The sequence below is a fragment of the Hyla sarda genome, chromosome 11, assembly GCF_029499605.1.
Source record: "Hyla sarda isolate aHylSar1 chromosome 11, aHylSar1.hap1, whole genome shotgun sequence".
NCBI lineage: Eukaryota > Metazoa > Chordata > Amphibia > Anura > Hylidae > Hyla > Hyla sarda.
Genome location: NC_079199.1, coordinates 105,502,659 through 105,528,258, shown reverse-complemented (window position 1 = coordinate 105,528,258; position 25,600 = coordinate 105,502,659). Strand labels below are relative to the sequence as shown.

The window sequence follows — 25,600 nt, the reverse complement described above, 5'->3', positions numbered from 1 at the left end:
CGGCTTTCCCTGGCTCCTGACCTGTGCCAGAAGCGGTATCTCCTAGGTTGCTAGAAAAGCTACATTCTGCTCTAATAGCGGCCATATTGATTGTCACCCAACTTTCTCAATATCTGATAGAACAGGAAAAATTTCAGGATTTTAAGGGTGGGGGTGGAGTGCTGAGACAACAGACAGGGGGCGCTGCACGTAGTCCTGAGCATTCATCGCCATCCGGGGGGATCTGGCTCGTAGGCAAATTAAATATTGGCGAATGTTCCGTAAGGAAGAAAGGGATGAGACGGGCGGCGGCAGCGACGTGGCAGCTCCAACATGTCAGCCCTTCCTGGACGGGAGTGTAATAACCTTATAATGTGCCAAGTGTATACACCCTGTGTCTGCACAGCCGGAGCGCAGGGTTAGCTCTGCTGAACGATGTGAGGTGTGAGGCGCTCAATGCCGTGGTGATGTCACACTCTACAGCAGAGTTTCCCAACTAGGGTGCCTCTGCTGCTGCAAAACTACAACTCCCTATTACTCATCAATCCTTTACCTGCAGCCTCTCCATAGACCAGTGTTTTACAGCCAGTGTGCCTCCAGCTGTTGCAAAACTACAACTCCAGCATGGCATGCCGGGAGTTGTAGTTTTGCAACAGCCGGAGGCATGCTGGCCGATACATGACATCTATATAAGAAGGTCACCTGTTCCTTCTCCTCTCCCCAGCATACACCTTTCACCTCTCCACAGCAGAAATACGTCGTCTACGTATCTTAACCAAATAATAATATATTCACTTTCCAGGCATACTGGGAGTTGTAGTTTTGGAACAGCTGGAGGTATGCTGGCCGAGACATGACATCTATATAAGAAGGTCACCTGTTCCTTCACCTCTCCCCAGCATACACCTTTCACCTCTCACAGCAGAAATACGTCGTCTAACGTATCTTAACCAAATAATAATATATTCACTTTTCCAGGCATACTGGGAGTTGTAGTTTTGCAACAGCTGGAGGTACCCTGGTTGGAAAACACTGCTCTACAGGCAGTAATTCCTTTCACTATAACACCCCCCCCCCCCCCCCCCACTCCCCAGGTCTTCATCTTGTAATATCCTGCCTCGTCTTTCCCGGATCTTCTGCGCCCTCAGGCGACATTTCTCAGTATATGTTACTTTTACTTAAGCTCTGGGCGTTTCCCCTCACCTGGAAAAACAATGGCGGGCAGGTGATCCCGGGGGGCGCTCTGCTTTTTCCACACATGGCAGCATTAGACATCCCGCGCCCACTGCGCATGTACGCGCTCACCGAATATCGCCACAAGAGATCGCAATCTAAAGCATTGTGGGAATTTACAGCCAGACTGCTTCTGAAAAGGGAAAATTTCTCTGAAATTTTAGATTTTTTTTTTTTTAAATCGTCAGTAAGTATATAGTGATATTGTTGGCCCCCTCCCGGGAGCATCCTATATAAACACTGCGCTCGGCTCCCATTAGGTAACTGGAAACTTGGAGCGAGCGTCCGTCCGTGGAAGCGGCTGCTGATCCTGGAGCGCTGCCATCAAGCGCATTACTGGAATAAAAAAAAAATAATTTTTTTCCTTTCTGTGCTAAAAATACCAAGAATGTTCTGTGTAGACGATATCCGCCCACGGGATTTATACAGAAACCTCCGAAATGCGTCGCCCCGGCTCCGGTGTTTATAGTGAATTCTGACAAATTAAGCTTGATGTGCGGCTGTTGTTTTGCCCTGGCTGTGGGAAAGCTGGGTGGTGACCAATATGGCCGCCGTGACAGGAGATGCGTCACTATGTAACCTGGCAGATTTGCTGTTCATTAGTGAGTGCAACCAATATGGCAGCCACAGGGGGGCAGATACCCAGCTTTCCTAGGCTACTGAATGGGAAATGAGTGGCATAACTGGCTGTGGGAGATGTAGTAGCTGAGGGCATGCTGGGAGTTGTAGTTTTGAAACAGCTGGAGGCACACTGTTTGGAAACCACTGCCCTATAGGTCAAACTGCCGTTCATGTCTTTAGAAAAGCCGGGTGACAACCCTTCTAATGAAAGTCACCCAACGGCTGTCCGGGCATGCTGGTATTTGTAGTTTTACAACAGCTGAAGGTCAACATTTGAAGACCAGTGACTTAGGCAGCACATACACCAGTGTTTCCCAACAGGGTGCCTCCAGCTGTTGCAAAACTACAACTCCCAGCATGCCCAGACAGCCGTTGGCCGTCCGGGCATGCTGGGAGTTGTAGTTTTGCAACAGCTGGAGGCCCACCGGTTAGTAACCACTCCAAAAAAGCTGCAGGTTGAGTTCTCACAATGACAGTGCTTGCAGTCGGAGAAGCACCCCACCTGTGCAGTAAAGCGACAGGCTGCGAAATGCCCCATTATAAATAGTGTAAACTCTTCTATCTGCTCCATCTGTGTTTGAACAGCTGCAATCTTTGCGCCGTCAATCACGTCCCACCCTGCAGCTGCCGGCGGTTTTACAGCGCGTCCTATACTTGTCGCACAGAGGCATGCTGGGAAACAAATCCAGAGCCTTATCCGAGAGGGATGCCCCCCCCCCCCCCCCCAACGAGTAATGCGCCGATTTACAACCGGAGTATTCTTGAGATGCCCAAAGCAGGACAAAGGATACATCGCTGTTCAGGACTTATGGAAAGCTGGGTGACCTATTCTGTAGGCACAGCCATATCGGCCATATTGGTTGTCGGATTGTAAGCATGCTATCATAGTATGATTGTCATGCGGCTTTCCTAGAGTCCTGAACGGCAGTGGTCTCCAAACGGTTGCCCTCCAACTGTTGCAAAACTAGGACTCCCAGCATGCCGTTGGTTGTCCGGACAAACTGGGAGCTTGAGCAACATTGCTTGGGGCACACTGCTCTACACCCTAGGGGTCCAACGTGAAGCCCTACAGATGTTGCGAAACTACAACTCCCGGCAGCCGATATATTTTGGAAATGTATCAGCTGTCTGGGCATGCTGAGAGTTGTAGTTTTGCAACAGCTAGAGGCACTCACTTTGGAGACCACAGCTATAGGGATAGGAAACTAGAGGAACCATAATGGCGGCCATATTGATTGTCCCAGGTGACAGCTCCCTTCATTGACTGCAAGCGGTTCATGCACAACAAGATGGCGTCCAATCTAATTTGGTTGTCACCAAAACCCATAGGAACTAGAGCAAAGGGGTCCTGAGCTATGATTGGTTGCTGTGGCAACAAGGCCACCATATGATCCTGTCGGCCATTTTGAGGGGTCACAGCTCATGTTTGTTATTTGGGGGGGCAGAAGATGTCCTCCAGCGTTGTGGGGGGTGAAGCGCAGACCTGACCCCCCGTCTTGTGTTTTTATTTCTCCAGAAACAAGAAGAAGGAGGCCGATCTGCTGCAGCTCAGTCTCGGCTGAAGGACCTGGAGGCGCTTCTAAACTCCAAGGATGCGGCCTTGTCCACTGCCCTGGGGGAGAAGAGGAACCTGGAAGCTGAACTGCGGGATCTAAAGGGTCAACTGGCCAAGGTAAGACACACGGGCACTAACCAATGGCGTCTGTTGGTCCTAATATACACCCTCAGCATGGCGGATACTGTCTGTACTACTGTACACGGCAGCCACAATCTAACTCGCTGCTTCTCTCCGCAGTTGGAGGGGAGCCTCGCGGACGCCAAGAAGCAGCTCCAGGATGAAATGCTGCGCCGCGTCGATGCCGAGAACCGTAACCAGACCCTGAGGGAAGAGCTGGAGTTCCAGAAGAACATCTACAGCGAGGTGGGTGCCCGGTTACCGCTGCCCTGTGTACCAGACGGACACTGTATACGGCGCGGTGTATGATATAAAATCGGGAACATAAATGGAAATGTTTTTGCAGGAGCTGCGAGAGACCAAGCGACGGCACGAAACGCGACTAGTGGAATCGACAGCGGCCGCCAGCGCGAGTTTGAGAGCAAACTGTCCGATGCCCTGCAGGATATGCGTTCCCAACATGAGGGGCAGATTGGTCTGTACAAAGAGGAGCTGGAAAAGACGTACAATGCCAAGGTACAAGGGGGAACGGCCCTAAGGGTGGTCAACAATAACAGGATCAGTCTAAAAATGACCATAGATAGAGATATCATAGTACAACACTGCCCTCTATGTACAGTAATATAACTACAATAACACTGCCCTCTATGTACAGTAATATAACTACAATAACACTGCCCTCTATGTACAGTAATATAACTACAATAACACTGCCCTCTATGTACAGTAATATAACTACAATAACACTGCCCTCTATGTACAGTAATATAACTACAATAACTCTGCCCTCTATGTACAGTAATATAACTACAATAACACTGCCCTCTATGTACAGTAATATAACTACAATAACACTGCCCTCTATGTAGAGTAATATAACTACAACAACACTGCCCTCTATGTACAGTAATATAACTACAATAACACTGCCCTCTATGTACAGTAATATAATTACAATAACACTGCCCTCTATGTACAGTAATATAACTACAATAACACTGCCCTCTATGTACAGTAATATAACTACAATAACACTGCCCTCTATGTACAGTAATATAACTACAATAACACTGCCCTCTATGTACAGTAATATAACTACAATAACACTGCCCTCTATGTACAGTAATATAACTACAACAACACTGCCCTCTATGTACAGTAATATAACTACAACAACACTGCCCTCTATGTACAGTAAATAACTACAACAACACTGCCCTCTATGTACAGTAATATAACTACAACAACACTGCCCTCTATGTAGAGTAATATAACTACAATAACACTGCCCTCTATGTAGAGTAATATAACTACAATAACACTGCCCTCTATGTACAGTAATATAACTACAATAACACTGCCCTCTATGTAGAGTAATATAACTACAATAACACTGCCCTCTATGTACAGTAATATAACTACAACAACACTGCCCTCTATGTAGAGTAATATAACTACAACAACACTGCCCTCTATGTAGAGTAATATAACTACAATAACACTGCCCTCTATGTACAGTAATATAACTACAATAACACTGCCCTCTATGTAGAGTAATATAACTACAATAACACTGCCCTCTATGTAGAGTAATATAACTACAATAACACTGCCCTCTATGTACAGTAATATAACTACTATAATACTGCCCCCTATATACAAGAATATAACTACTATAATACTGCTCCTATATACAAGAATATAACTACTATAATACTGCTCCTATATACAAGAATATAACTACTATAATACTGCTCCTATACACAAGAATATAACTACTATAATACTGCCTCATATATACAAGAATATAACTACGATAATACTGCTCCTATATACAAGAATATAACTACTATAATACTGCCCCTATATACAAGAATATAACTACTATAATACTGCCTCCTATATACAAGAATATAACTACTATAATACTGCCTCCTGTATACAAGAATATAATACTATAATACTGCTCCTATATACAAGAATATAACTACTATAATACTGCTCCTATATACAAGAATATAACTACTATAATACTGCTCCTATATACAAGAATATAACTACTATAATACTGCTCCTATATACAAGAATATAACTACTATAATACTGCTCCTATATACAAGAATATAACTACTATAATACAGCCTTTATATACAAGAATATAACTACTATAATACTGCTCCTATATACAAGAATATAACTACTATAATACTGCTCCTATATACAAGAATATAACTACTATAATACTGCTCCTATAAACATGAATATAACTACTATAATACTGCCTCCTATATACAAGAATATAGCTACTATAATACTGCCTCCTATATACAGGAATATAACTACTATAATACTGCTCCTATATACAAGAATATAACTACTATAATACTGCCTCCTATATACAAGAATATTGTAGGTGCACATCTATATACAGAGAATATAACTACAATAATACAGCCTTTATATACAAGAATATAACTACTATAATACTGCTCCTATATACAAGAATATAACTACTATAATACTGCTCCTATATACAAGAATATAACTACTATAATACTGCTCTTATATACAAGAATATAGCTACTATAATACTGCTCCTATATACAAGAATATAGCTACTATAATACTGCTCCTATATACAAGAATATAACTACTATAATACTGCTCCTATATACAAGAATATAACTACTATAATACTGCTCATATATACAAGAATATAACTACTATAATACTGCTCCTATATACAAGAATATAACTACTATAATACTGCTCCTATATACAAGAATATAACTACTATAATACTGCTTCTATATACAAGAATATAACTACTATAATACTGCTCCTATATACAAGAATATAACTACTATAATACTGCTTCTATATACAAGAATATAACTACTATAATACTGCTCCTATATACAAGAATATAACTACTATAATACTGCTCCTATATACAAGAATATAACTACTATAATACTGCTCCTATATACAAGAATATAACTACTATAATACTGCTCCTATATACAAGAATATAACTACTATAATACTGCCTCCTATATACAAGAATATAACTACTATAATACTGCCCGTATATACAAGAATATAACTACTATGATACTGCCCGTATATACAAGAATATAACTACTATGATACTGCCATTGATGTATAAGTATTATACTGCCCCCTGTGGACAGTATGTGGAGCTGAAGGTTGATATAACTTAATCTTTGACCTTTGTGCAGCTGGAGAACGCCAAGTTGTCCGCAGAGCGGAATAGTACGATGGTCGGTGAGGCCCATGAGGAGATTCAGCAGAGCCGGATCCGTATAGACAGTCTCAGCGCTCAGCTCAGTCAGCTCCAGAAGCAGGTGAGTGGTCCTTGAGATGCACGGTATGGCGGTGGTATGGCGGTGAGGAGATATAACACCTGGCACTGTGCTGTGTTCTCTGCAGCTGGCAGCTAAGGAGGCGAAGCTGCGGGACCTAGAGGACGCCCTGAGCCGCGAGAGAGACTCAAGCCGACGGGCGATGGCGGAGAAGGATCGGGAGATGGCGGAGATGAGGGCCCGTATGCAGCAGCAGCTGGACGAATACCAGGAACTGCTGGACATCAAGCTGGCGCTGGACATGGAGATCCACGCCTACCGCAAACTGCTGGAGGGAGAGGAGGAGAGGTGGGTGACGGGGGGCGATATTACCTGGGGGAGGAGAGGTGGGTGACGGGGGGGCGATATTACCTGGGGGAGGAGAGGTGGGTGACGGGGGGCGATATTACTTGGGGGAGGAGGAGAGGTGGGTGACGGGGGGCGATATTACCTGGGGGAGGAGGAGAGGTGGGTGACGGGGGGCGATATTACCTGGGGGAGGAGGAGAGGTGGGTGACGGGGGGCGATATTACCTGGGGGAGGAGAGGTGGGTGACGGGGGGCGATATTACCTGGGGGAGGAGGAGAGGTGGGTGACGGGGGGCGATATTACCTGGGGGAGGAGGAGAGGTGGGTGACGGGGGGCGATATTACCTGGGGGAGGAGGAGAGGTGGGTGACGGGGGGCGATATTACCTGGGGGAGGAGGAGAGGTGGGTGACGGGGGGGCGATATTACCTGGGGGAGGAGGAGAGGTGGGTGACGGGGGGCGATATTACCTGGGGAGGAGGAGAGGTGGGTGACGGGGGGCGATATTACCTGGGGGAGGAGAGGTGGGTGACGGGGGGCGATATTACCTGGGGGAGGAGGAGAGGTGGGTGACGGGGGGGCGATATTACCTGGGGGAGGAGGAGAGGTGGGTGACGGGGGGCGATATTACCTGGGGGAGGAGGAGAGGTGGGTGACGGGGGGCGATATTACCTGGGGGAGGAGGAGAGGTGGGTGACGGGGGGCGATATTACCTGGGGGAGGAGGAGAGGTGGGTGACGGGGGGGGCGATATTACCTGGGGGAGGAGGAGAGGTGGGTGACGGGGGGTGATATTACCTGGGGGAGGAGGAGAGGTGGGTGACGGGGGGTGATATTACCTGGGGGAGGAGGAGAGGCGGGGGGGGGGGGTGTATGCCAATATATATCTAGGCTGTATATCACCTGAGTATAGTGTCACCCAGCTTTTCCAGAAGCCTTGTTATTTTAGTGGCAGATATTCATGTGCGCCCCCTAAGGGTCATTATTATTGAGATGTCTTGTCCCCACAGGCTCCGGCTGTCACCCAGCCCAACAGGGCAGAAAAGGGGCGCGCGGACTGCACAATCGGGGGCGCACGTCTCCTCTACCTCTAAGAAGAGGAGGCTGGAGGGAGAGAGCAGGACCACCAGCTACAACCAGCACGCCAGGACCAGCGGGAAAGTCTCCGTCGAGGAGGTCGACCTGGAGGGGAAATTCGTCCGTCTGAAGAACAAGTCCAATGAGGTGAGGATGAGAGCGACGAATAAGAAGGGCCACGGAGGGGACACCCCTACAGGGGGACGGGGGGCTGACTACACAGAGGGGAGGTCAACATAGAAGGGCCTCCATATAGGGGACAATGCTACAGAGGGACACAGTGGGAACAGGGGGGCCTCCATCATAGAAGGGCCCTCTCCTCCGGTGCGGGGTGGGACCGCCCTCTCCTCCGGTGCGGGGTGGGGACCTCCCTCTCCTCCGGTGCGGGGTGGGGACCGCCCTCTCCTCCGGTGCGGGGTGGGGACCGCCCTCTCCTCCGGTGCGGGGTGGGGACCGCCCTCTCCTCCGGTGCGGGGTGGGGACCGCCCTCTCCTCCGGTGCGGGGTGGGGACCGCCCTCTCCTCCGGTGCGGGGTGGGGACCGCCCTCTCCTCCGGTGCGGGGTGGGGACCGCCCTCTCCTCCGGTGCGGGGTGGGGACCGCCCTCTCCTCCGGTGCGGGGTGGGGACCGCCCTCTCCTCCGGTGCGGGGTGGGGACCGCCCTCTCCTCCGGTGCGGGGTGGGGACCGCCCTCTCCTCCGGTGCGGGGTGGGGACCGCCCTCTCCTCCGGTGCGGGGTGGGGACCGCCCTCTCCTCCGGTGCGGGGTGGGGACCGCCCTCTCCTCCGGTGCGGGGTGGGGACCGCCCTCTCCTCCGGTGCGGGGTGGGGACCGCCCTCTCCTCCGGTGCGGGGTGGGGACCGCCCTCTCCTCCGGTGCGGGGTGGGGACCGCCCTCTCCTCCGGTGCGGGGTGGGGACCGCCCTCTCCTCCGGTGCGGGGTGGGGACCGCCCACTCCTCCGGTGCGGGGTGGGGACCGCCCACTCCTCCGGTGCGGGGTGGGGACCGCCCACTCCTCCGGTGCGGGGTGGGGACCGCCCACTCCTCCGGTGCGGGGTGGGACCGCCGTCTCCTCCGGTGCGGGGTGGGACCGCCCTCTCCTCCGGTGCGGGGTGGGGACCGCCCTCTCCTCCGGTGCGGGGTGGGGACCGCCCTCTCCTCCGGTGCGGGGTGGGGACCGCCCTCTCCTCCGGTGCGGGGTGGGGACCGCCCTCTCCTCCGGTGCGGGGTGGGGACCGCCCTCTCCTCCGGTGCGGGGTGGGGACCGCCCTCTCCTCCGGTGCGGGGTGGGGACCGCCCTCTCCTCCGGTGCGGGGTGGGGACCGCCCTCTCCTCCGGTGCGGGGTGGGGACCGCCCTCTCCTCCGGTGCGGGGTGGGGACCGCCCTCTCCTCCGGTGCGGGGTGGGGACCGCCCTCTCCTCCGGTGCGGGGTGGGGACCGCCCTCTCCTCCGGTGCGGGGTGGGGACCGCCCTCTCCTCCGGTGCGGGGTGGGGACCGCCCTCTCCTCCGGTGCGGGGTGGGGACCGCCCTCTCCTCCGGTGCGGGGTGGGGACCGCCCTCTCCTCCGGTGCGGGGTGGGGACCGCCCTCTCCTCCGGTGCGGGGTGGGGACCGCCCTCTCCTCCGGTGCGGGGTGGGGACCGCCCACTCCTCCGGTGCGGGGTGGGGACCGCCCACTCCTCCGGTGCGGGGTGGGGACCGCCCACTCCTCCGGTGCGGGGTGGGGACCGCCCACTCCTCCGGTGCGGGGTGGGACCGCCCACTCCTCCGGTGCGGGGTGGGACCGCCGTCTCCTCCGGTGCGGGGTGGGACCGCCGTCTCCTCCGGTGCGGGGTGGGACCGCCCTCTCCTCCGGTTCCGCAGCACGCACACCTAACGTTTCCTCTGATTTCAGGATCAGTCGTTGGGAAACTGGCAGATTAAGCGTCAGATCGGAGAAGACAAACCCATAATCTACCGCTTCCCTCCCAGAACCCTGCTGAAGGCCGGACAGACGCTGACGGTGAGTGTGTCATGTGACTGTACCGTGTAATACTGCTGTGTGGAGTGCCAGCGCCCTCTGCTGTCATGACTGCATTATTCCTTTTCAGCACTGCTGCCCCCTGCTGGTGGACAGGAGTACAGATGGTTTATGTGGTTTCTCTTTTCTCTCCTCTCAGGTCTGGTCCTCCGGCGCCGGGGTCCCTCACAACCCCCCCACTGACTTTGTCTTGAAGTTGCACACCTCCTGGGGGACAGGGGACAGTATCCGCACCGCGCTCCTGACCTCCAGCAATGAGGTGAGTACCCACCAGGTGGAGGGGGGTATACGTGCAGGGACTGGAGGGGGGTATGGAGTCATACAGGTTCTGGAGTGACAACTGAACACAAAGGAAATCTCTGGACTGAGCGCACACCACCAATTTGATAATGAAAATACAAAAATTCTTTATTACACATTAACAATCCATATAAAGGGAAACATTTAAAAACAATTAAAATAGCCAAAAAAGAGCTTAGCACCACCCTGGGGAAGGGCCATGAACCCCCTCCCACAGGTAAGTGAGTGAGCATCATTATGGGGGGTGTACAGGGTCAGGAGGGGGGAACGTTTATGCTATCATGGGGTCTTGTGGGTACATGGCCTAGACGAGAGCACTATTATGGGGCACCTGTAAACGTAGGTTGGCAGGGGGCACTCATGGGGGTGTACAGGTGCAGGGTCAGCTGGGGGCACTATCATGGAGATGTGCAGGGTCAGCAGGGGGCACTATCATGGGGGTGTAAGGTCAGCAGGGGGCACTATCATGGAGATGTGCAGGGTCGGCAGGGGGCACTATCATGGAGATGTGCAGGGTCAGCTGGGGGCACTATCATGGAGATGTGCAGGGTCAGCTGGGGGCACTATCATGGGGGTACAGGGTCGGCAGGGGGCACTATCATGGGGGTGCAGGGTCAGCTGGGGGCACTATCATGGGGGTGCAGGGTCGGCAGGGGGCACTATCATGGGGGTGCAGGGTCGGCAGGGAGCACTGTCATGGAGATGTGCAGGGTCAGCGGGGGGCACTATCATGGGGGTGTGCAGGGTCAGCAGGGGGCTCTATCATGGAGGTATGCAGGGTCGGCAGGGGGCACTATCATGGAGATGTGCAGGGTCAGCAGGGGGCACTCATGGAGATGTGCAGGGTCAGCAGGGGGCACTATCATGGGGGTGCAGGGTCGGCAGGGGGCACTATCATGGAGATGTGCAGGGTCAGCAGGGGGCACTATCATGGAGATGTGCAGGGTCAGCAGGGGGCACTATCATGGAGATGTGCAGGGTCAGCAGGGGGCACTCATGGAGATGTGCAGGGTCAGCAGGGGGCACTATCATGGGGGTGCAGGGTCGGCAGGGGGCACTATCATGGAGATGTGCAGGGTCAGCAGGGGGCACTATCATGGAGATGTGCAGGGTCAGCAGGGGGCACTATCATGGAGATGTGCAGGGTCAGCAGGGGGCACTATCATGTAGATGTGCAGGGTCAGCAGGGGGCACTATCATGGGGGTGCAGGGTCGGCAGGGGGCACTATCATGGAGATGTGCAGGGTCAGCAGGGGGCACTATCATGGAGATGTACAGGGTCAGCAGGGGGCACTATCATGGGGGTGTGCAGGGTCGGCAGGGGGCACTATCCTGGAGATGTGCAGGGTCGGCAGGGGGCACTATCATGGGGGTGTAAGGTCAGCAGAGGCCACTATCATGGGGGTGTAAGGTCAGCAGGGGGCACTATCATGGAGATGTGCAGGGTCAGCTGGGGGCACTATCATGGGGGTGCAGGGTTGGCAGGGGCACTATCATGGGGGTGCAGGGTCGGCAGGGGGCACTATCATGGGGGTGCAGGGTCGGCAGGGAGCACTGTCATGGAGATGTACAGGGTCGGCAGGGAGCACTGTCATGGAGATGTACAGGGTCAGCAGGGGGCACTATCATGGGGGTGTAAGGTCAGCAGAGGCCACTATCATGGGGGTGTGCAGGGTATCGAGGGGGCACTATCATGGAGATGTGCAGGGTCAGCAGGGGGCACTATCATGGTGATGCAGGGTCAGCAGGGGGCACTATCATGGGGGTGTACAGGTGCAGGGTCAGCAGGGGGCACTATCATGGGGGTTTACAGGTGCAGGGGGCACTATCATGGGGTTGTACAGGTGCAGGGTCAGCAGGGGGCACTATCATGGAGATGTGCAGGGTCAGCAGGGGGCACTATCATGGGGGTGTGCAGGGTCAGCAGGGGGCACTATCATGGGGGTGTGCAGGGTCAGCTGGGGGCACTATCATGGGGTGTGCAGGGTCAGCAACGGGGCACTATCATGGGGTGTGCAGGGTCAGCAGGGGGCACTATCATGGAGATGTGCAGGGTCGGCAGGGGGCACTATCATGGGGGTGCAGGGTCAGCAGGGGGCACTATCATGGGGGTGTACAGGTGCAGGGTCAGCAGGGGGCACTATCATGGAGATGTGCAAAGTCAGCAGGGGGCACTATCATGGGGGTGTACCGGGTCAGCATGGGACACTATCATGGAGATGTGCAGGGTCAGCAGGGGGCACTATCATGGGGTTGTACCGGGTCAGCATGGGGCACTATCATGGAGATGTGCAGGGTCAGCAGGGGGCTCTATCATGGGGGTGTAAGGTCAGCAGGGGGCACTCATGGGGGGGTGCAGGGTCAGCAGGGGGCACTATAATGGGGGTGTACAGGTGCAGGGTCAGTAGGGGGCACTATCATGGGGATGTACAGGTGCAGGGTCAGCAGGGGGCACTATCATGGGAGTGTACAGGTGCAGGGTCAGCAGGGGGCACTATCATGGAGGTGTACAGGTGCAGGGTCAGCAGGGGGCACTATCATGGGGGTGTACAGGGTCAGCAGGGGGCATTATCATGGAGATGTGCAGGGTCAGCAGGGGGCTCTATCATGGGGGTGTAAGGTCAGCAGGGGGCACTATCATGGGGGTGTGCATGTGCAGGGTCAGCAGGGGGCACTATCATGGGGGTGCAGGGTCAGCAGGGGGCACTATCATGGGGGTGTACAGGTGCAGGGTCAGCAGGGGGCATTATCATGGGGGTGTACAGGGTCAGCAGGGGGCACTATCATGGGGGTGTAAGGTCAGCAGGGGGCACTCATGGGGGTGCAGGGTCAGCAGGGGGCACTATCATGGGGGTGTACAGGTGCAGGGTCAGCAGGGGGCACTATAATGGGGGTGTACAGGTGCAGGGTCAGCAGGGGGCACTATAATGGGGGTGTACAGGTGCAGGGTCAGCAGGGGGCACTATCATGGGGGTGTACAGGTGCAGGGTCAGCAGGGGGCACTATCATGGGGGTGTACAGGTGCAGGGTCAGCAGGGGGCACTATCATGGGGGTGTTCAGTGTCAGCAGGGGGCACTATCATGGGGGTGTACAGGGTCAGCAGGGGGCACTATCATGGGGGTGTACAGGTGCAGGGTCAGCAGGGGGCACTATCATGGGGGTGTACAGGTGCAGGGTCAGCAAGGGGCACTATCATGGAGATGTGCAGGGTCAGCAGGGGGGCACTATCATGGGGGTGTACCGGGTCAGCATGGGGCACTATCATGGGGGTGTACCGGGTCAGCATGGGGCACTATCATGGAGATGTGCAGGGTCAGCAGGGGGCACTATCATGGGGGTGTACCGGGTCAGCATGGGGCACTATCATGGAGATGTGCAGGGTCAGCAGGGGGCACTCATGGGGGTGTACAGGTGCAGGGTCAGCAGGGGGCACTATAATGGGGGTGTACAGGTGCAGGTCAGTAGGGGGCACTATCATGGGGGTGTGCAGGGTCAGCAGGGGGCACTATCATGGGGGTGTACAGGTGCAGGGTCAGCAGGGGGCACTATCATGGGGGTGTACAGGGTCAGCAGGGGGCACTATCATGGAGATGTGCAGGGTCAGCAGGGGGCTCTATCATGGGGGTGTAAGGTCAGCAGGGGGCACTATCATGGGGGTGTGCATGTGCAGGGTCAGCAGGGGGCACTATCATGGGGGTGCAGGGTCAGCAGGGGGCACTATCATGGGGGTGTACAGGTGCAGGGTCAGCAGGGGGCATTATCATGGGGGTGTACAGGGTCAGCAGGGGGCACTATCATGGGGGTGTAAGGTCAGCAGGGGGCACTCATGGGGGTGCAGGGTCAGCAGGGGGCACTAATGGGGGTGTACAGGTGCAGGGTCAGCAGGGGGCACTATAATGGGGGTGTACAGGTGCAGGGTCAGCAGGGGGCACTATAATGGGGGTGTACAGGTGCAGGGTCAGCAGGGGGCACTATCATGGGGTGTACAGGTGCAGGGTCAGCAGGGGGCACTATCATGGGGGTGTACAGGTGCAGGGTCAGCAGGGGGCACTATCATGGGGTGTACAGGTGCAGGGTCAGCAGGGGGCACTATCATGGGAATGTTCTTACCTCCTTACTATCCTCACAGGAAGTGGCCATGCGTAAGCTAGTCCGGGCAATAGTGAATGATGAGGATGATGATGAGGATGATGAGGATGGCGAGCACCATCACCACCACCACCATCATGTAAGTACACGTCTGATACCCAACCTGTTATCTACCGCCATCCACTGTGCAGGACTGACTCCACCGCCTTATACCTCCCTGCAGGACGGGCAGAACTCCACCGGGGACCCCAGCGAGTACAACCTGCGCTCCCGTAACATCACCTGCACCACCTGCGGGCAGCCGGCTGAGAAGGGGCTCGGGGGCGCCCAGGGCGCGGGCACCTCCTCCTCTTCCAGCTCTTACACTACCGTCACCCGTACCTACCGTTCAGGGGGAACCGGCGGGGGCAGCACCCTAGGGGAGAGCCTGACACCCCGATCCTTCATCCTGGGGAACAACCAACGTGCCAAGGTGAGACCCCCCTCTATAAGCAGTGGTAGCACCCAGTGATCGGTGACTATGCCATCACACTGACTCCGCCCTCTCTCTGCAGGTGTCCCCGGAGGGCTGCGGGATCATGTAAGGACGCCATGACGCCCTGAGAAGACGGTGACAGCTTCACTTTTCCTGTGGGATTTTTTTTGTTACATTTTTTATTTTCTACGTCAGGTATTTTATATAGAAGATTTTTGTTTTTTCTTAAGGCAGCCATTTTTTTTTTTATGAAACCAAAGCTGAATCCGCCATCGTCTCGCACCAGCACTGCCCCCCCTGCTGAAGCTCCTCCCCCTGTTGACTGTCACAGAACCTGCAACGGTTCTAGATTTAAGCATTTATTTTTATTATAAATAACACTTCCCGGCAGTAATATCCTCGCCATAGTCGTATAAATCACTCCCGGACACCATGTGGAGCCTACCCGGAAAACCGGTGACAAGATGGCGGCACCCGCTCCGTACATAACCAAAGATAAGGTGCTACATGTAGCGCCGGAAATAAGACACATCGCTTTAATGGGAGGAGTCTACTCCAAACCACTACGCGCCATTTTCCATAAGTTCTCACGCTCCCATTTGTCCGTTATTGATATTGCAGGCAGACGCCATTTTGTTGTAGTCCGCCACCTTGCTCACGCTACATTGAATAATTGCACTCTGTCTACCATAGTTTTGGTAACGCCAAAATGGGAGGGGCCTATTATATTTTTTTATCATTTTTTTTTTAACGCCAAATATGGGAATATATATTTTTGGCACAGGAGTGCGGTTTATAGTTAGGGGCGGACCCCGCAATTCAACACTAGACTCGTCTGCTCTGTTTGTATTGTTATATATATTTTTTACTATTGGGGCCCTAACTCAGGGGTCATCATCAGGGGCCACTTATTCTGACTCATTGGACAGATAGTTACGCAGAGGGTCTCTCCGCCATCTTGTTTTTTTTTTTTTTTTTTTATGAATAGCGCTTGTTTACCATGTAGCCGTATCCATACCAGTGCATGTCGTCGTATCTATATATATATATTGTTCGCTCGTTTTGTTATTTCGGGGTGGCCTTGAAGTTTTTTGTTTTTTTTATGTTTCCTGTTTTTGTTTTATTTACTCCACAAATTATTTTTTTCAAAAAAAAAAAAATAATAATGCAAATTTAAAGTAAAAATGCAAATTTAAATAGGAGAAAAATAGTGTTTATAAATATATATTAAGCTCCGCCCCTGTGGCCTTTAATCTCCCCCTAGTGTCCCATTTGAGGGTCCATAGAGCACAAGGGTGAAAACACGTGGGCTGTGATAAAGGATATATAATATATATAGTGGTATATGAAGAGTTAATCCCAGCTCTGGGGTGTATAATGGATCCTGTATGTAATTCTGGACTAGAGGGCGCAGGTTTGGGATTACGGTGAAACGTGTTGGGATTGGATTCACTGTAAACTTGTTCTATTACGACAGTGTTTCTCCATGCTGGGAGTTGTAGTTTTGCAACAGCTGGAGGCGCCGTGGTTGGGAAACACTTTCCTACAGAGAGTCCTGTCATTGAGAATCATGTCCAGGTTGTTGTCTAAGTGCCTTAGAGAAGTCCCCGAAGCTTATAAAGTGCCTTCCTGCCCCCCTGCCTAAGAATTCTGTGCAATTTTTTGAAATAAAAGCCAATGATCCAGATGTTTTTGAATGTTTTCTGTTTTTTTTTTTTTTAAACAAAAAAAAAGATAATTTCTTTGTAACGTTACTGATGACCACCAGAGGGCGATGCTACATTCATAACTACAGGAGTGTAATAGCACCAGAGGGGACACTACTCTGATGACCACTAGAGGGCAATATGGCTAATTTTGCCGTCAGATGGTTATGTTACTCTTATGACCACCAGAGGGCGATGCTGCTCTGATAAGTCACATCATATGTGATGATATAACCTCTATATATTACATCATATGTGACTGATATCAGCCGCTCCTCTTATAATGCTCCAGTACTGATATAACCTCTATATATTACATCATATGTGACTGATATCAGCCGCTCCTCTTATAACGCTCCAGTACTGATATAACCTCTATATATTACATCATATGTGACTGATATCAGCCGCTCCTCTTATAACGCTCCAGTACTGATATAACCTCTATATATTACATCATATGTGATATCAGCCGCTCCTCTTATAACGCTCCAGTACTGATATAACCTCTATATATTACATCATATGTGATGATATCAGCCGCTCCTCTTATAACGCTCCAGTACTGATATAATCTCTATATATTACATCATATGGGATATCAGCCGCTCCTCTTATAACGCTCCAGTACTGATATAATTTATATATTACATCATATGTGATATCAGCCGCTCCTCTTATAACGCTCCAGTACTGATATAACCTCTATATATTACATCATATGTGATATCAGCCGCTCCTCTTATAACGCTCCAGTACTGATATAATCTCTATATATTACATCATATGTGATATCAGCCGCTCCTCTTATAACGCTCCAGTACTGATATAACCTCTATATATTACATCATATGTGATATCAGCCGCTCCTCTTATAACGCTCCAGTACTGATATAATCTCTATATATTACATCATATGTGACTGATATCAGCCGCTCCTCTTATAACACTCCAGTACTGATATAACCTCTATATATTACATCATATGTGATATCAGCCGCTCCTCTTATAACGCTCCAGTACTGATATAACCTCTATATATTACATCATATGTGATATCAGCCGCTCCTCTTATAACGCTCCAGTACTGATATAACCTCTATATATTACATCATATGTGATGATATCAGCCGCTCCTCTTATAACGCTCCAGTACTGATATAACCTCTATATATTACATCATATGTGATGATATCAGCCGCTCCTCTTATAACGCTCCAGTACTGATATAATCTCTATATATTACATCATATGTGATATCAGCCGCTCCTCTTATAATGCTCCAGTACTGATATAACCTCTATATATTACATCATATGTGATGATATCAGCCGCTCCTCTTATAACGCTCCAGTACTGATATAATCTCTATATATTACATCATATGGGATATCAGCCGCTCCTCTTATAACGCTCCAGTACTGATATAATCTATATATTACATCATATGTGATATCAGCCGCTCCTCTTATAACGCTCCAGTACTGATATAATCTCTATATATTACATCATATGTGACTGATATCAGCCGCTCCTCTTATAACGCTCCAGTACTGATATAATCTCTATATATTACATCATATGTGATATCAGCCGCTCCTCTTATAACGCTCCAGTACTGATATAATCTCTATATATTACATCATATGTGATATCAGCCGCTCCTCTTATAACACTCCAGTACTGATATAACCTCTATATATTACATCATATGTGATATCAGCCGCTCCTCTTATAACGCTCCAGTACTGATATAATCTCTATATATTACATCATGTGACTGATATCAGCCGCTCCTCTTATAACGCTCCAGTACTGATATAACCTCTATATATTACATCATATGTGATGATATCAGCCGCTCCTCTTATAACGCTCCAGTACTGATATAACCTCTATATATTACATCATATGTGATGATATCAGCCGCTCCTCTTATAACGCTCCAGTACTGATATAATCTCTATATATTACATCATATGTGATATCAGCCGCTCCTCTTATAACGCTCCAGTACTGATATAACCTCTATATATTACATCATATGTGATATCAGCCGCTCCTCTTATAACGCTTCAGTACTGATATAATCTCTATATATTACATCATATGTGATATCAGCCGCTCCTCTTATAACGCTCCAGTATTGATATAATCTCTATATATTACATCATATGTGACTGATATCAGCCGCTTCTCTTATAACGCTCCAGTACTGATATAATCTCTATATATATATATCATATGTGACTGATATCAGCCGCTCCTCTTATAATGCTCCAGTACTGATATAATATCTATATATTACATCATGTGACTGATATCAGCCGCTCCTCTTATAACCTCTATATATTACATCATATGTGATATCATCCGCTCCTCTTATAACGCTCCAGTACTGATATAATCTCTATATATTACATCATTTGTGATGATATCATCCTCTTATAACGCTCCAGTACTGATATAACCTCTATATATTACATCATATGTGATATCAGCCGCTCCTCTTATAACGCTCCAGTACTGATATAACCTCTATATATTACATCATATGTGATATCAGCCGCTCCTCTTATAACGCTCCAGTACTGATATAATCTCTATATATTACATCATATGTGATGATATCAGCCGCTCCTCTTATAACGCTCCAGTACTGATATAATCTCTATATATTACATCATATGTGATTATATCAGCCGCTCCTCTTATAACGCTCCAGTACTGATATAATCTCTATATATTACATCATATGTGATTATATCAGCCGCTCCTCTTATAACGCTCCAGTACTGATATAATCTCTATATATTACATCATATGTGATATCAGCCGCTCCTCTTATAACGCTCCAGTACTGATATAATCTCTATATATTACATCATATGTGATGATATCAGCCGCTCCTCTTATAACGCTCCAGTACTGATATAATCTCTATATATTACATCATATGTGACTGATATCAGCCGCTCCTCTTATAACGCTCCAGTACTGATATAATCTCTATATATTACATCATGTGACTGATATCAGCTGCTCCTCTTATAATGCTCCAGTACTGATATATCCTCTATATATTACATCATATGTGATTATATCAGCCGCTCCTCTTATAACGCTCCAGTACTGATATAATCTCTATATATTACATCATATGTGACTGATATCAGCCGCTCCTCTTATAACGCTCCAGTACTGATGTAACCTCTATATATTACATCATATGTGATGATATCAGCCGCTTCTCTTATAACGCTCCAGTACTGATATAATCTCTATATATTACATCATATGTGACTGATATCAGCCGCTCCTCTTATAACGCTCCAGTACTGATGTAACCTCTATATATTACATCATATGTGATGATATCAGCCGCTCCTCTTATAACGCTCCAGTACTGATATAATCTCTATATATTACATCATATGTGATGATATCAGCCGCTCCTCTTATAATGCTCCAGTACTGATATAATCTCTATATATTACATCATATGTGACTGATATCAGCCGCTCCTCTTATAACGCTCCAGTACTGATATAATCTCTATATATTACATCATATGTGATGATATCAGCCGCTCCTCTTATAATGCTCCAGTACTGATATAACCTCTATATATTACATCATATGTGATTATATCAGCCGCTCCTCTTATAACGCTCCAGTACTGATATAATCTCTATATATTACATCATATGTGATGATATCAGCCGCTCCTCTTATAACCTCTATATATTACATCATATGTGATTATATCAGCCGCTCCTCTTATAACGCTCCAGTACTGATATAATCTCTATATATTACATCATATGTGATGATATCAGCCGCTCCTCTTATAATGCTCCAGTACTGATATAACCTCTATATATTACATCATATGTGATTATATCAGCCGCTCCTCTTATAACGCTCCAGTACTGATATAATCTCTATATATTACATCATATGTGATGATATCAGCCGCTCCTCTTATAACGCTCCAGTACTGATATAATCTCTATATATTACATCATATGTGATATCAGCCGCTCCTCTTATAACACTCCAGTACTGATATAACCTCTATATATTACATCATATGTGATATCAGCCGCACCTCTTATAACGCTCCAGTACTGATATAACCTCTATATATTACATCATATGTGATGATATCAGCCGCTCCTCTTATAACGCTCCAGTACTGATATCATCACATATGATGTAATATATAGAGATTATATCAGCCGCTCCTCTTATAATGCTCCAGTACTGATATAATCTCTATATATTACATCATATGTGATGATATCAGCCGCTCCTCTTATAATGCTCCAGTACTGATATAATCTCTATATATTACATCATATGTGATGATATCAGCCGCTCTTCTTATAACGCTCCAGTACTGATATAACCTCTATATATTACATCATATGGGATGATATAAGCCGCTCCTCTTATAACGCTCCAGTACTGATATAATCTCTATATATTACATCATATGTGATATCAGCCGCTCCTCTTATAACGCTCCAGTACTGATATAATCTCTATATATTACATCATATGTGATGATATCAGCGGCTCCTCTTATAACACTCCAGTACTGATATAACCTCTATATATTACATCATATGGGATGATATAAGCCGCTCCTCTTATAACGCTCCAGTACTGATATAATCTCTATATATTACATCATATGTGATATCAGCCGCTCCTCTTATAACGCTCCAGTACTGATATAATCTCTATATATTACATCATATGTGATGATATCAGCGACTCCTCTTATAACACTCCAGTACTGATATAACCTCTATATATTACATCATATGTGATATCAGCCGCTCCTCTTATAACACTCCAGTACTGATATAATCTATATATTACATCATATGTGATATCAGCCGCTCCTCTTATAACGCTCCAGTACTGATATAATCTCTATATATTACATCATATGTGATGATATCAGCCGCTCCTCTTATAACGCTACAGTACTGATATAACCTCTATATATTACATCATATGTGATGATATCAGCCGCTCCTCTTATAACGCTCCAGTACTGATATAATCTCTATATATTACATCATATGTGACGATATCAGCCGCTCCTCTTATAACGCTCCAGTACTGATATAATCTCTATATATTACATCATATGTGATGATATCAGCCGCTCCTCTTATAACACTCCAGTACTGATATAATCTCTATATATTACATCATATGTGACTGATATCATCCTCTTATAACGCTCCAGTACTGATATATCCTCTATATATTACATCATATGTGATTATATCAGCCGCTCCTCTTATAACGCTCCAGTACTGATATAATCTCTATATATTACATCATATGTGATGATATCAGCCGCTCCTCTTATAACGCTCCAGTACTGATGTAACCTCTATATATTACATCATATGTGACTGATATCAGCCGCTCCTCTTATAATGCTCCAGTACTGATATAATCTCTATATATTACATCATATGTGACTGATATCAGCCGCTCCTCTTATAATGCTCCAGTACTGATATAATCTCTATATATTACATCATATGTGACTGATATCAGCCGCTCCTCTTATAACCTCTATATATTACATCATATGTGATATCAGCCGCTCCTCTTATAACGCTCCAGTACTGATATAATCTCTATATATTACATCATATGTGATGATATCAGCCGCTCCTCTTATAACGCTCCAGTACTGATATAATCTCTATATATTACATCATATGTGATATCAGCCGCTCCTCTTATAACACTACAGTACTGATATAATCTCTATATATTACATCATATGTGATATCAGCCGCTCCTCTTATAACGCTCCAGTACTGATATAACCTCTATATATTACATCATATGTGATGATATCAGCCGCTCCTCTTATAACGCTCCAGTACTGATATAATCTCTATATATTACATCATATGTGATATCAGCCGCTCCTCTTATAACGCTCCAGTACTGATATAACCTCTATATATTACATCATATGTGATGATATCAGCCGCTCCTCTTATAACGCTCCAGTACTGATATAATCTCTATATATTACATCATATGTGATATCAGCCGCTCCTCTTATAACACTACAGTACTGATATAATCTCTATATATTACATCATATGTGATATCAGCCGCACCTCTTATAATGCTCCAGTACTGATATAACCTCTATATATTACATCATATGTGATATCAGCCGCTCCTCTTATAATGCTCCAGTACTGATATAACCTCTATATATTACATCATATGTGATATCAGCCGCACCACTTATAACGCTCCAGTACTGATATAACCTCTATATATTACATCATATGTGATGATATCAGCCGCTCTTCTTATAACGCTCCAGTACTGATATAATCTCTATATATTACATCATATGTGATATCAGCCGCTCCTCTTATAACGCTCCAGTACTGATATAATCTCTATATATTACATCATATGTGATATCAGCCGCTCCTCTTATAACGCTCCAGTACTGATATAACCTCTATATATTACATCATATGGGATGATATCAGCCGCTCCTCTTATAACGCTCCAGTACTGATATAATCTCTATATATTACATCATATGTGATATCAGCCGCTCCTCTTATAACGCTACAGTACTGATATAACCTCTATATATTACATCATATGTGATATCAGCCGCTCCTCTTATAACACTCCAGTACTGATATAACCTCTATATATTACATCATATGTGATATCAGCCGCTCCTCTTATAACACTACAGTACTGATATAATCTCTATATATTACATCATATGTGATGATATCAGCCGCTCCTCTTATAACGCTCCAGTACTGATATAACCTCTATATATTACATCATATGTGATATCAGCCGCTCCTCTTATAATGCTCCAGTACTGATATAACCTCTATATATTACATCATATGTGATATCAGCCGCTCCTCTTATAACGCTCCAGTACTGATATAACCTCTATATATTACATCATATGTGATATCAGCCGCTCCTCTTATAACGCTCCAGTACTGATATAACCTCTATATATTACATCATATGTGATATCAGCCGCTCCTCTTATAACGCTCCAGTACTGATATAATCTATATATTACATCATATGTGATATCAGCCGCTCCTCTTATAACGCTCCAGTACTGATATAACCTCCAGGTTTCAGACTCAGCCTGTGGCCCGTGGTTTTATGGCTCAATCTTTGGCCCCTGGGTTCCTGGCTCAGTCTGTGGCCCCTGGGTTCCTGGCTCAGTCTGTGGCCCCTGGGTTCCTGGCTCAGTCTGTGGCCCCTGGGTTCCTGGCTCAGTCTGTGGCCCCTGGGTTCCTGGCTCAGTCTGTGGCCCCTGGGTTCCTGGCTCAGTCTGTGGCCCCTGGGTTCCTGGCTCAGTCTGTGGCCCCTGGACTGCAGGTTGACTCTTGGGCCGGGGCTGACAGGGTTACTGCAGAGGGTGGAGAGAGCTTCTTAAATCTCCTGTAATCTGCTTTCCTGGAGCTCTCAGTAACCCTGGCACCGGCTGAGCAGAGCGGCTGACGAGGGTTTCGGAGATGCCAGCTCCCCACAGGGCCGCCCCGGGCACAGTAAGTGGCACCTTTTGTCTTATACCTATCAGACCCCATAGTGGTGGGATAAGAGGGAGAAACCACTTCAGGATTTCTATCCACTCTTTTGACCATAGCATGGTGGCCTCTTCTATCTGCTCCTGAGAAAGTTGGGTGATATCCAATATGGCTGACACGATGATCCCGGTGTTATGGCTCCTAAAGTGCAGCTCTGCCTAGCAGGTATATGGGAAAGAGATCAGTGTGTAACCGGGAGGATTTGGATCCTAGGAAAGCTGGGTAGCAACTGCTGTAATGGTTCCCAGGACAGATGAGACCAGGACATGACTGTAACAAGGTTGTCACCCAGATGAGACCAGAGGCTTCCACCCAGCTTTCTTACTCCCCTGAGTGACAATGTTATTTTGTTATGCAGCTTCATGTCAGGCTCTGAAATGTTACAGATGGACCGCCCCTTTAAATCTTGTGGGTGGTCTGCCCCTTTAAGAGTTTGTCCGGCTAAGTGTGGATATTATCCTTCTAAGTGTCTCTGAGGAATTCGAAGAATGAGAGTTTAAAGGATTTCCTGATATATCCCGGGGCCACGAGATCCTCCCCACAGGAGCAGCGTTCATGGACAGTCAGCGAAACATAATGCGTCAGATTGGTCAAAACTGGTCCTGAGTGATGTCTCAGCAGATGTGTGATGAGTACAGAGGGGCTTTACATAGAAATGTCTCTGAGGCTACTGTTGGGTAGTGTATGTCTTGGTGGGAGATCGGTGACTGCTAGACATCTCTCTACCATACTCTGACGAAAGACAAGGAGAAGCAGCACAAGCGCAGGGTGTTAGTGTCAGGTGCACGCAGGCAAAGGGTCCAGGTCACGGATCCCACAGGACTTTTAGTCCGCTATAGTGAAAACACAAATAGTTTAATCGCCCGTGTTTGTGCGACGTTTTGGCTACCAACTTGTAGCCATTTTCAAGCATCTGTAGCAGTTCTACCAGACACTGAAGACATTTTGCCCAATTGACAGACTGAGAGGTGACACATCATTGGATAAGAGAAGCAGGATGGTCGAACAAATAAATTACCGCCATATAGGTCGTTCTGACCAGGATGTTAGGAGATGATTGGAGCCGCAGTTATGTGAGGGTGCGCGGGGAGCAGACAACCAGGAGAGAGG

The 25,600-nt window shown here is 48.0% G+C and overlaps 1 protein-coding gene across 1 annotated transcript in view; it reads left to right on the top strand.

Annotated features, from left to right (window-relative positions):
• The window catches only part of LOC130295382 (lamin-A-like), a 36,239-nt gene extending 19,932 nt beyond the window's left edge, over window positions 1–16,307 (top strand). Inside the window, 13 exon segments of the mRNA XM_056546069.1 lie at window positions 3,350–3,378; window positions 3,381–3,505; window positions 3,629–3,754; window positions 3,855–3,897; window positions 3,900–4,024; window positions 6,751–6,876; window positions 6,962–7,182; window positions 8,190–8,403; window positions 10,151–10,258; window positions 10,416–10,535; window positions 14,707–14,805; window positions 14,890–15,138; window positions 15,221–16,307. Coding sequence (XP_056402044.1) covers window positions 3,350–3,378; window positions 3,381–3,505; window positions 3,629–3,754; window positions 3,855–3,897; window positions 3,900–4,024; window positions 6,751–6,876; window positions 6,962–7,182; window positions 8,190–8,403; window positions 10,151–10,258; window positions 10,416–10,535; window positions 14,707–14,805; window positions 14,890–15,138; window positions 15,221–15,250 — 1,615 coding nt within the window. The 3' untranslated portion in view covers window positions 15,251–16,307.
• The last annotated feature ends 9,293 nt before the right edge of the window (window positions 16,308–25,600 follow it).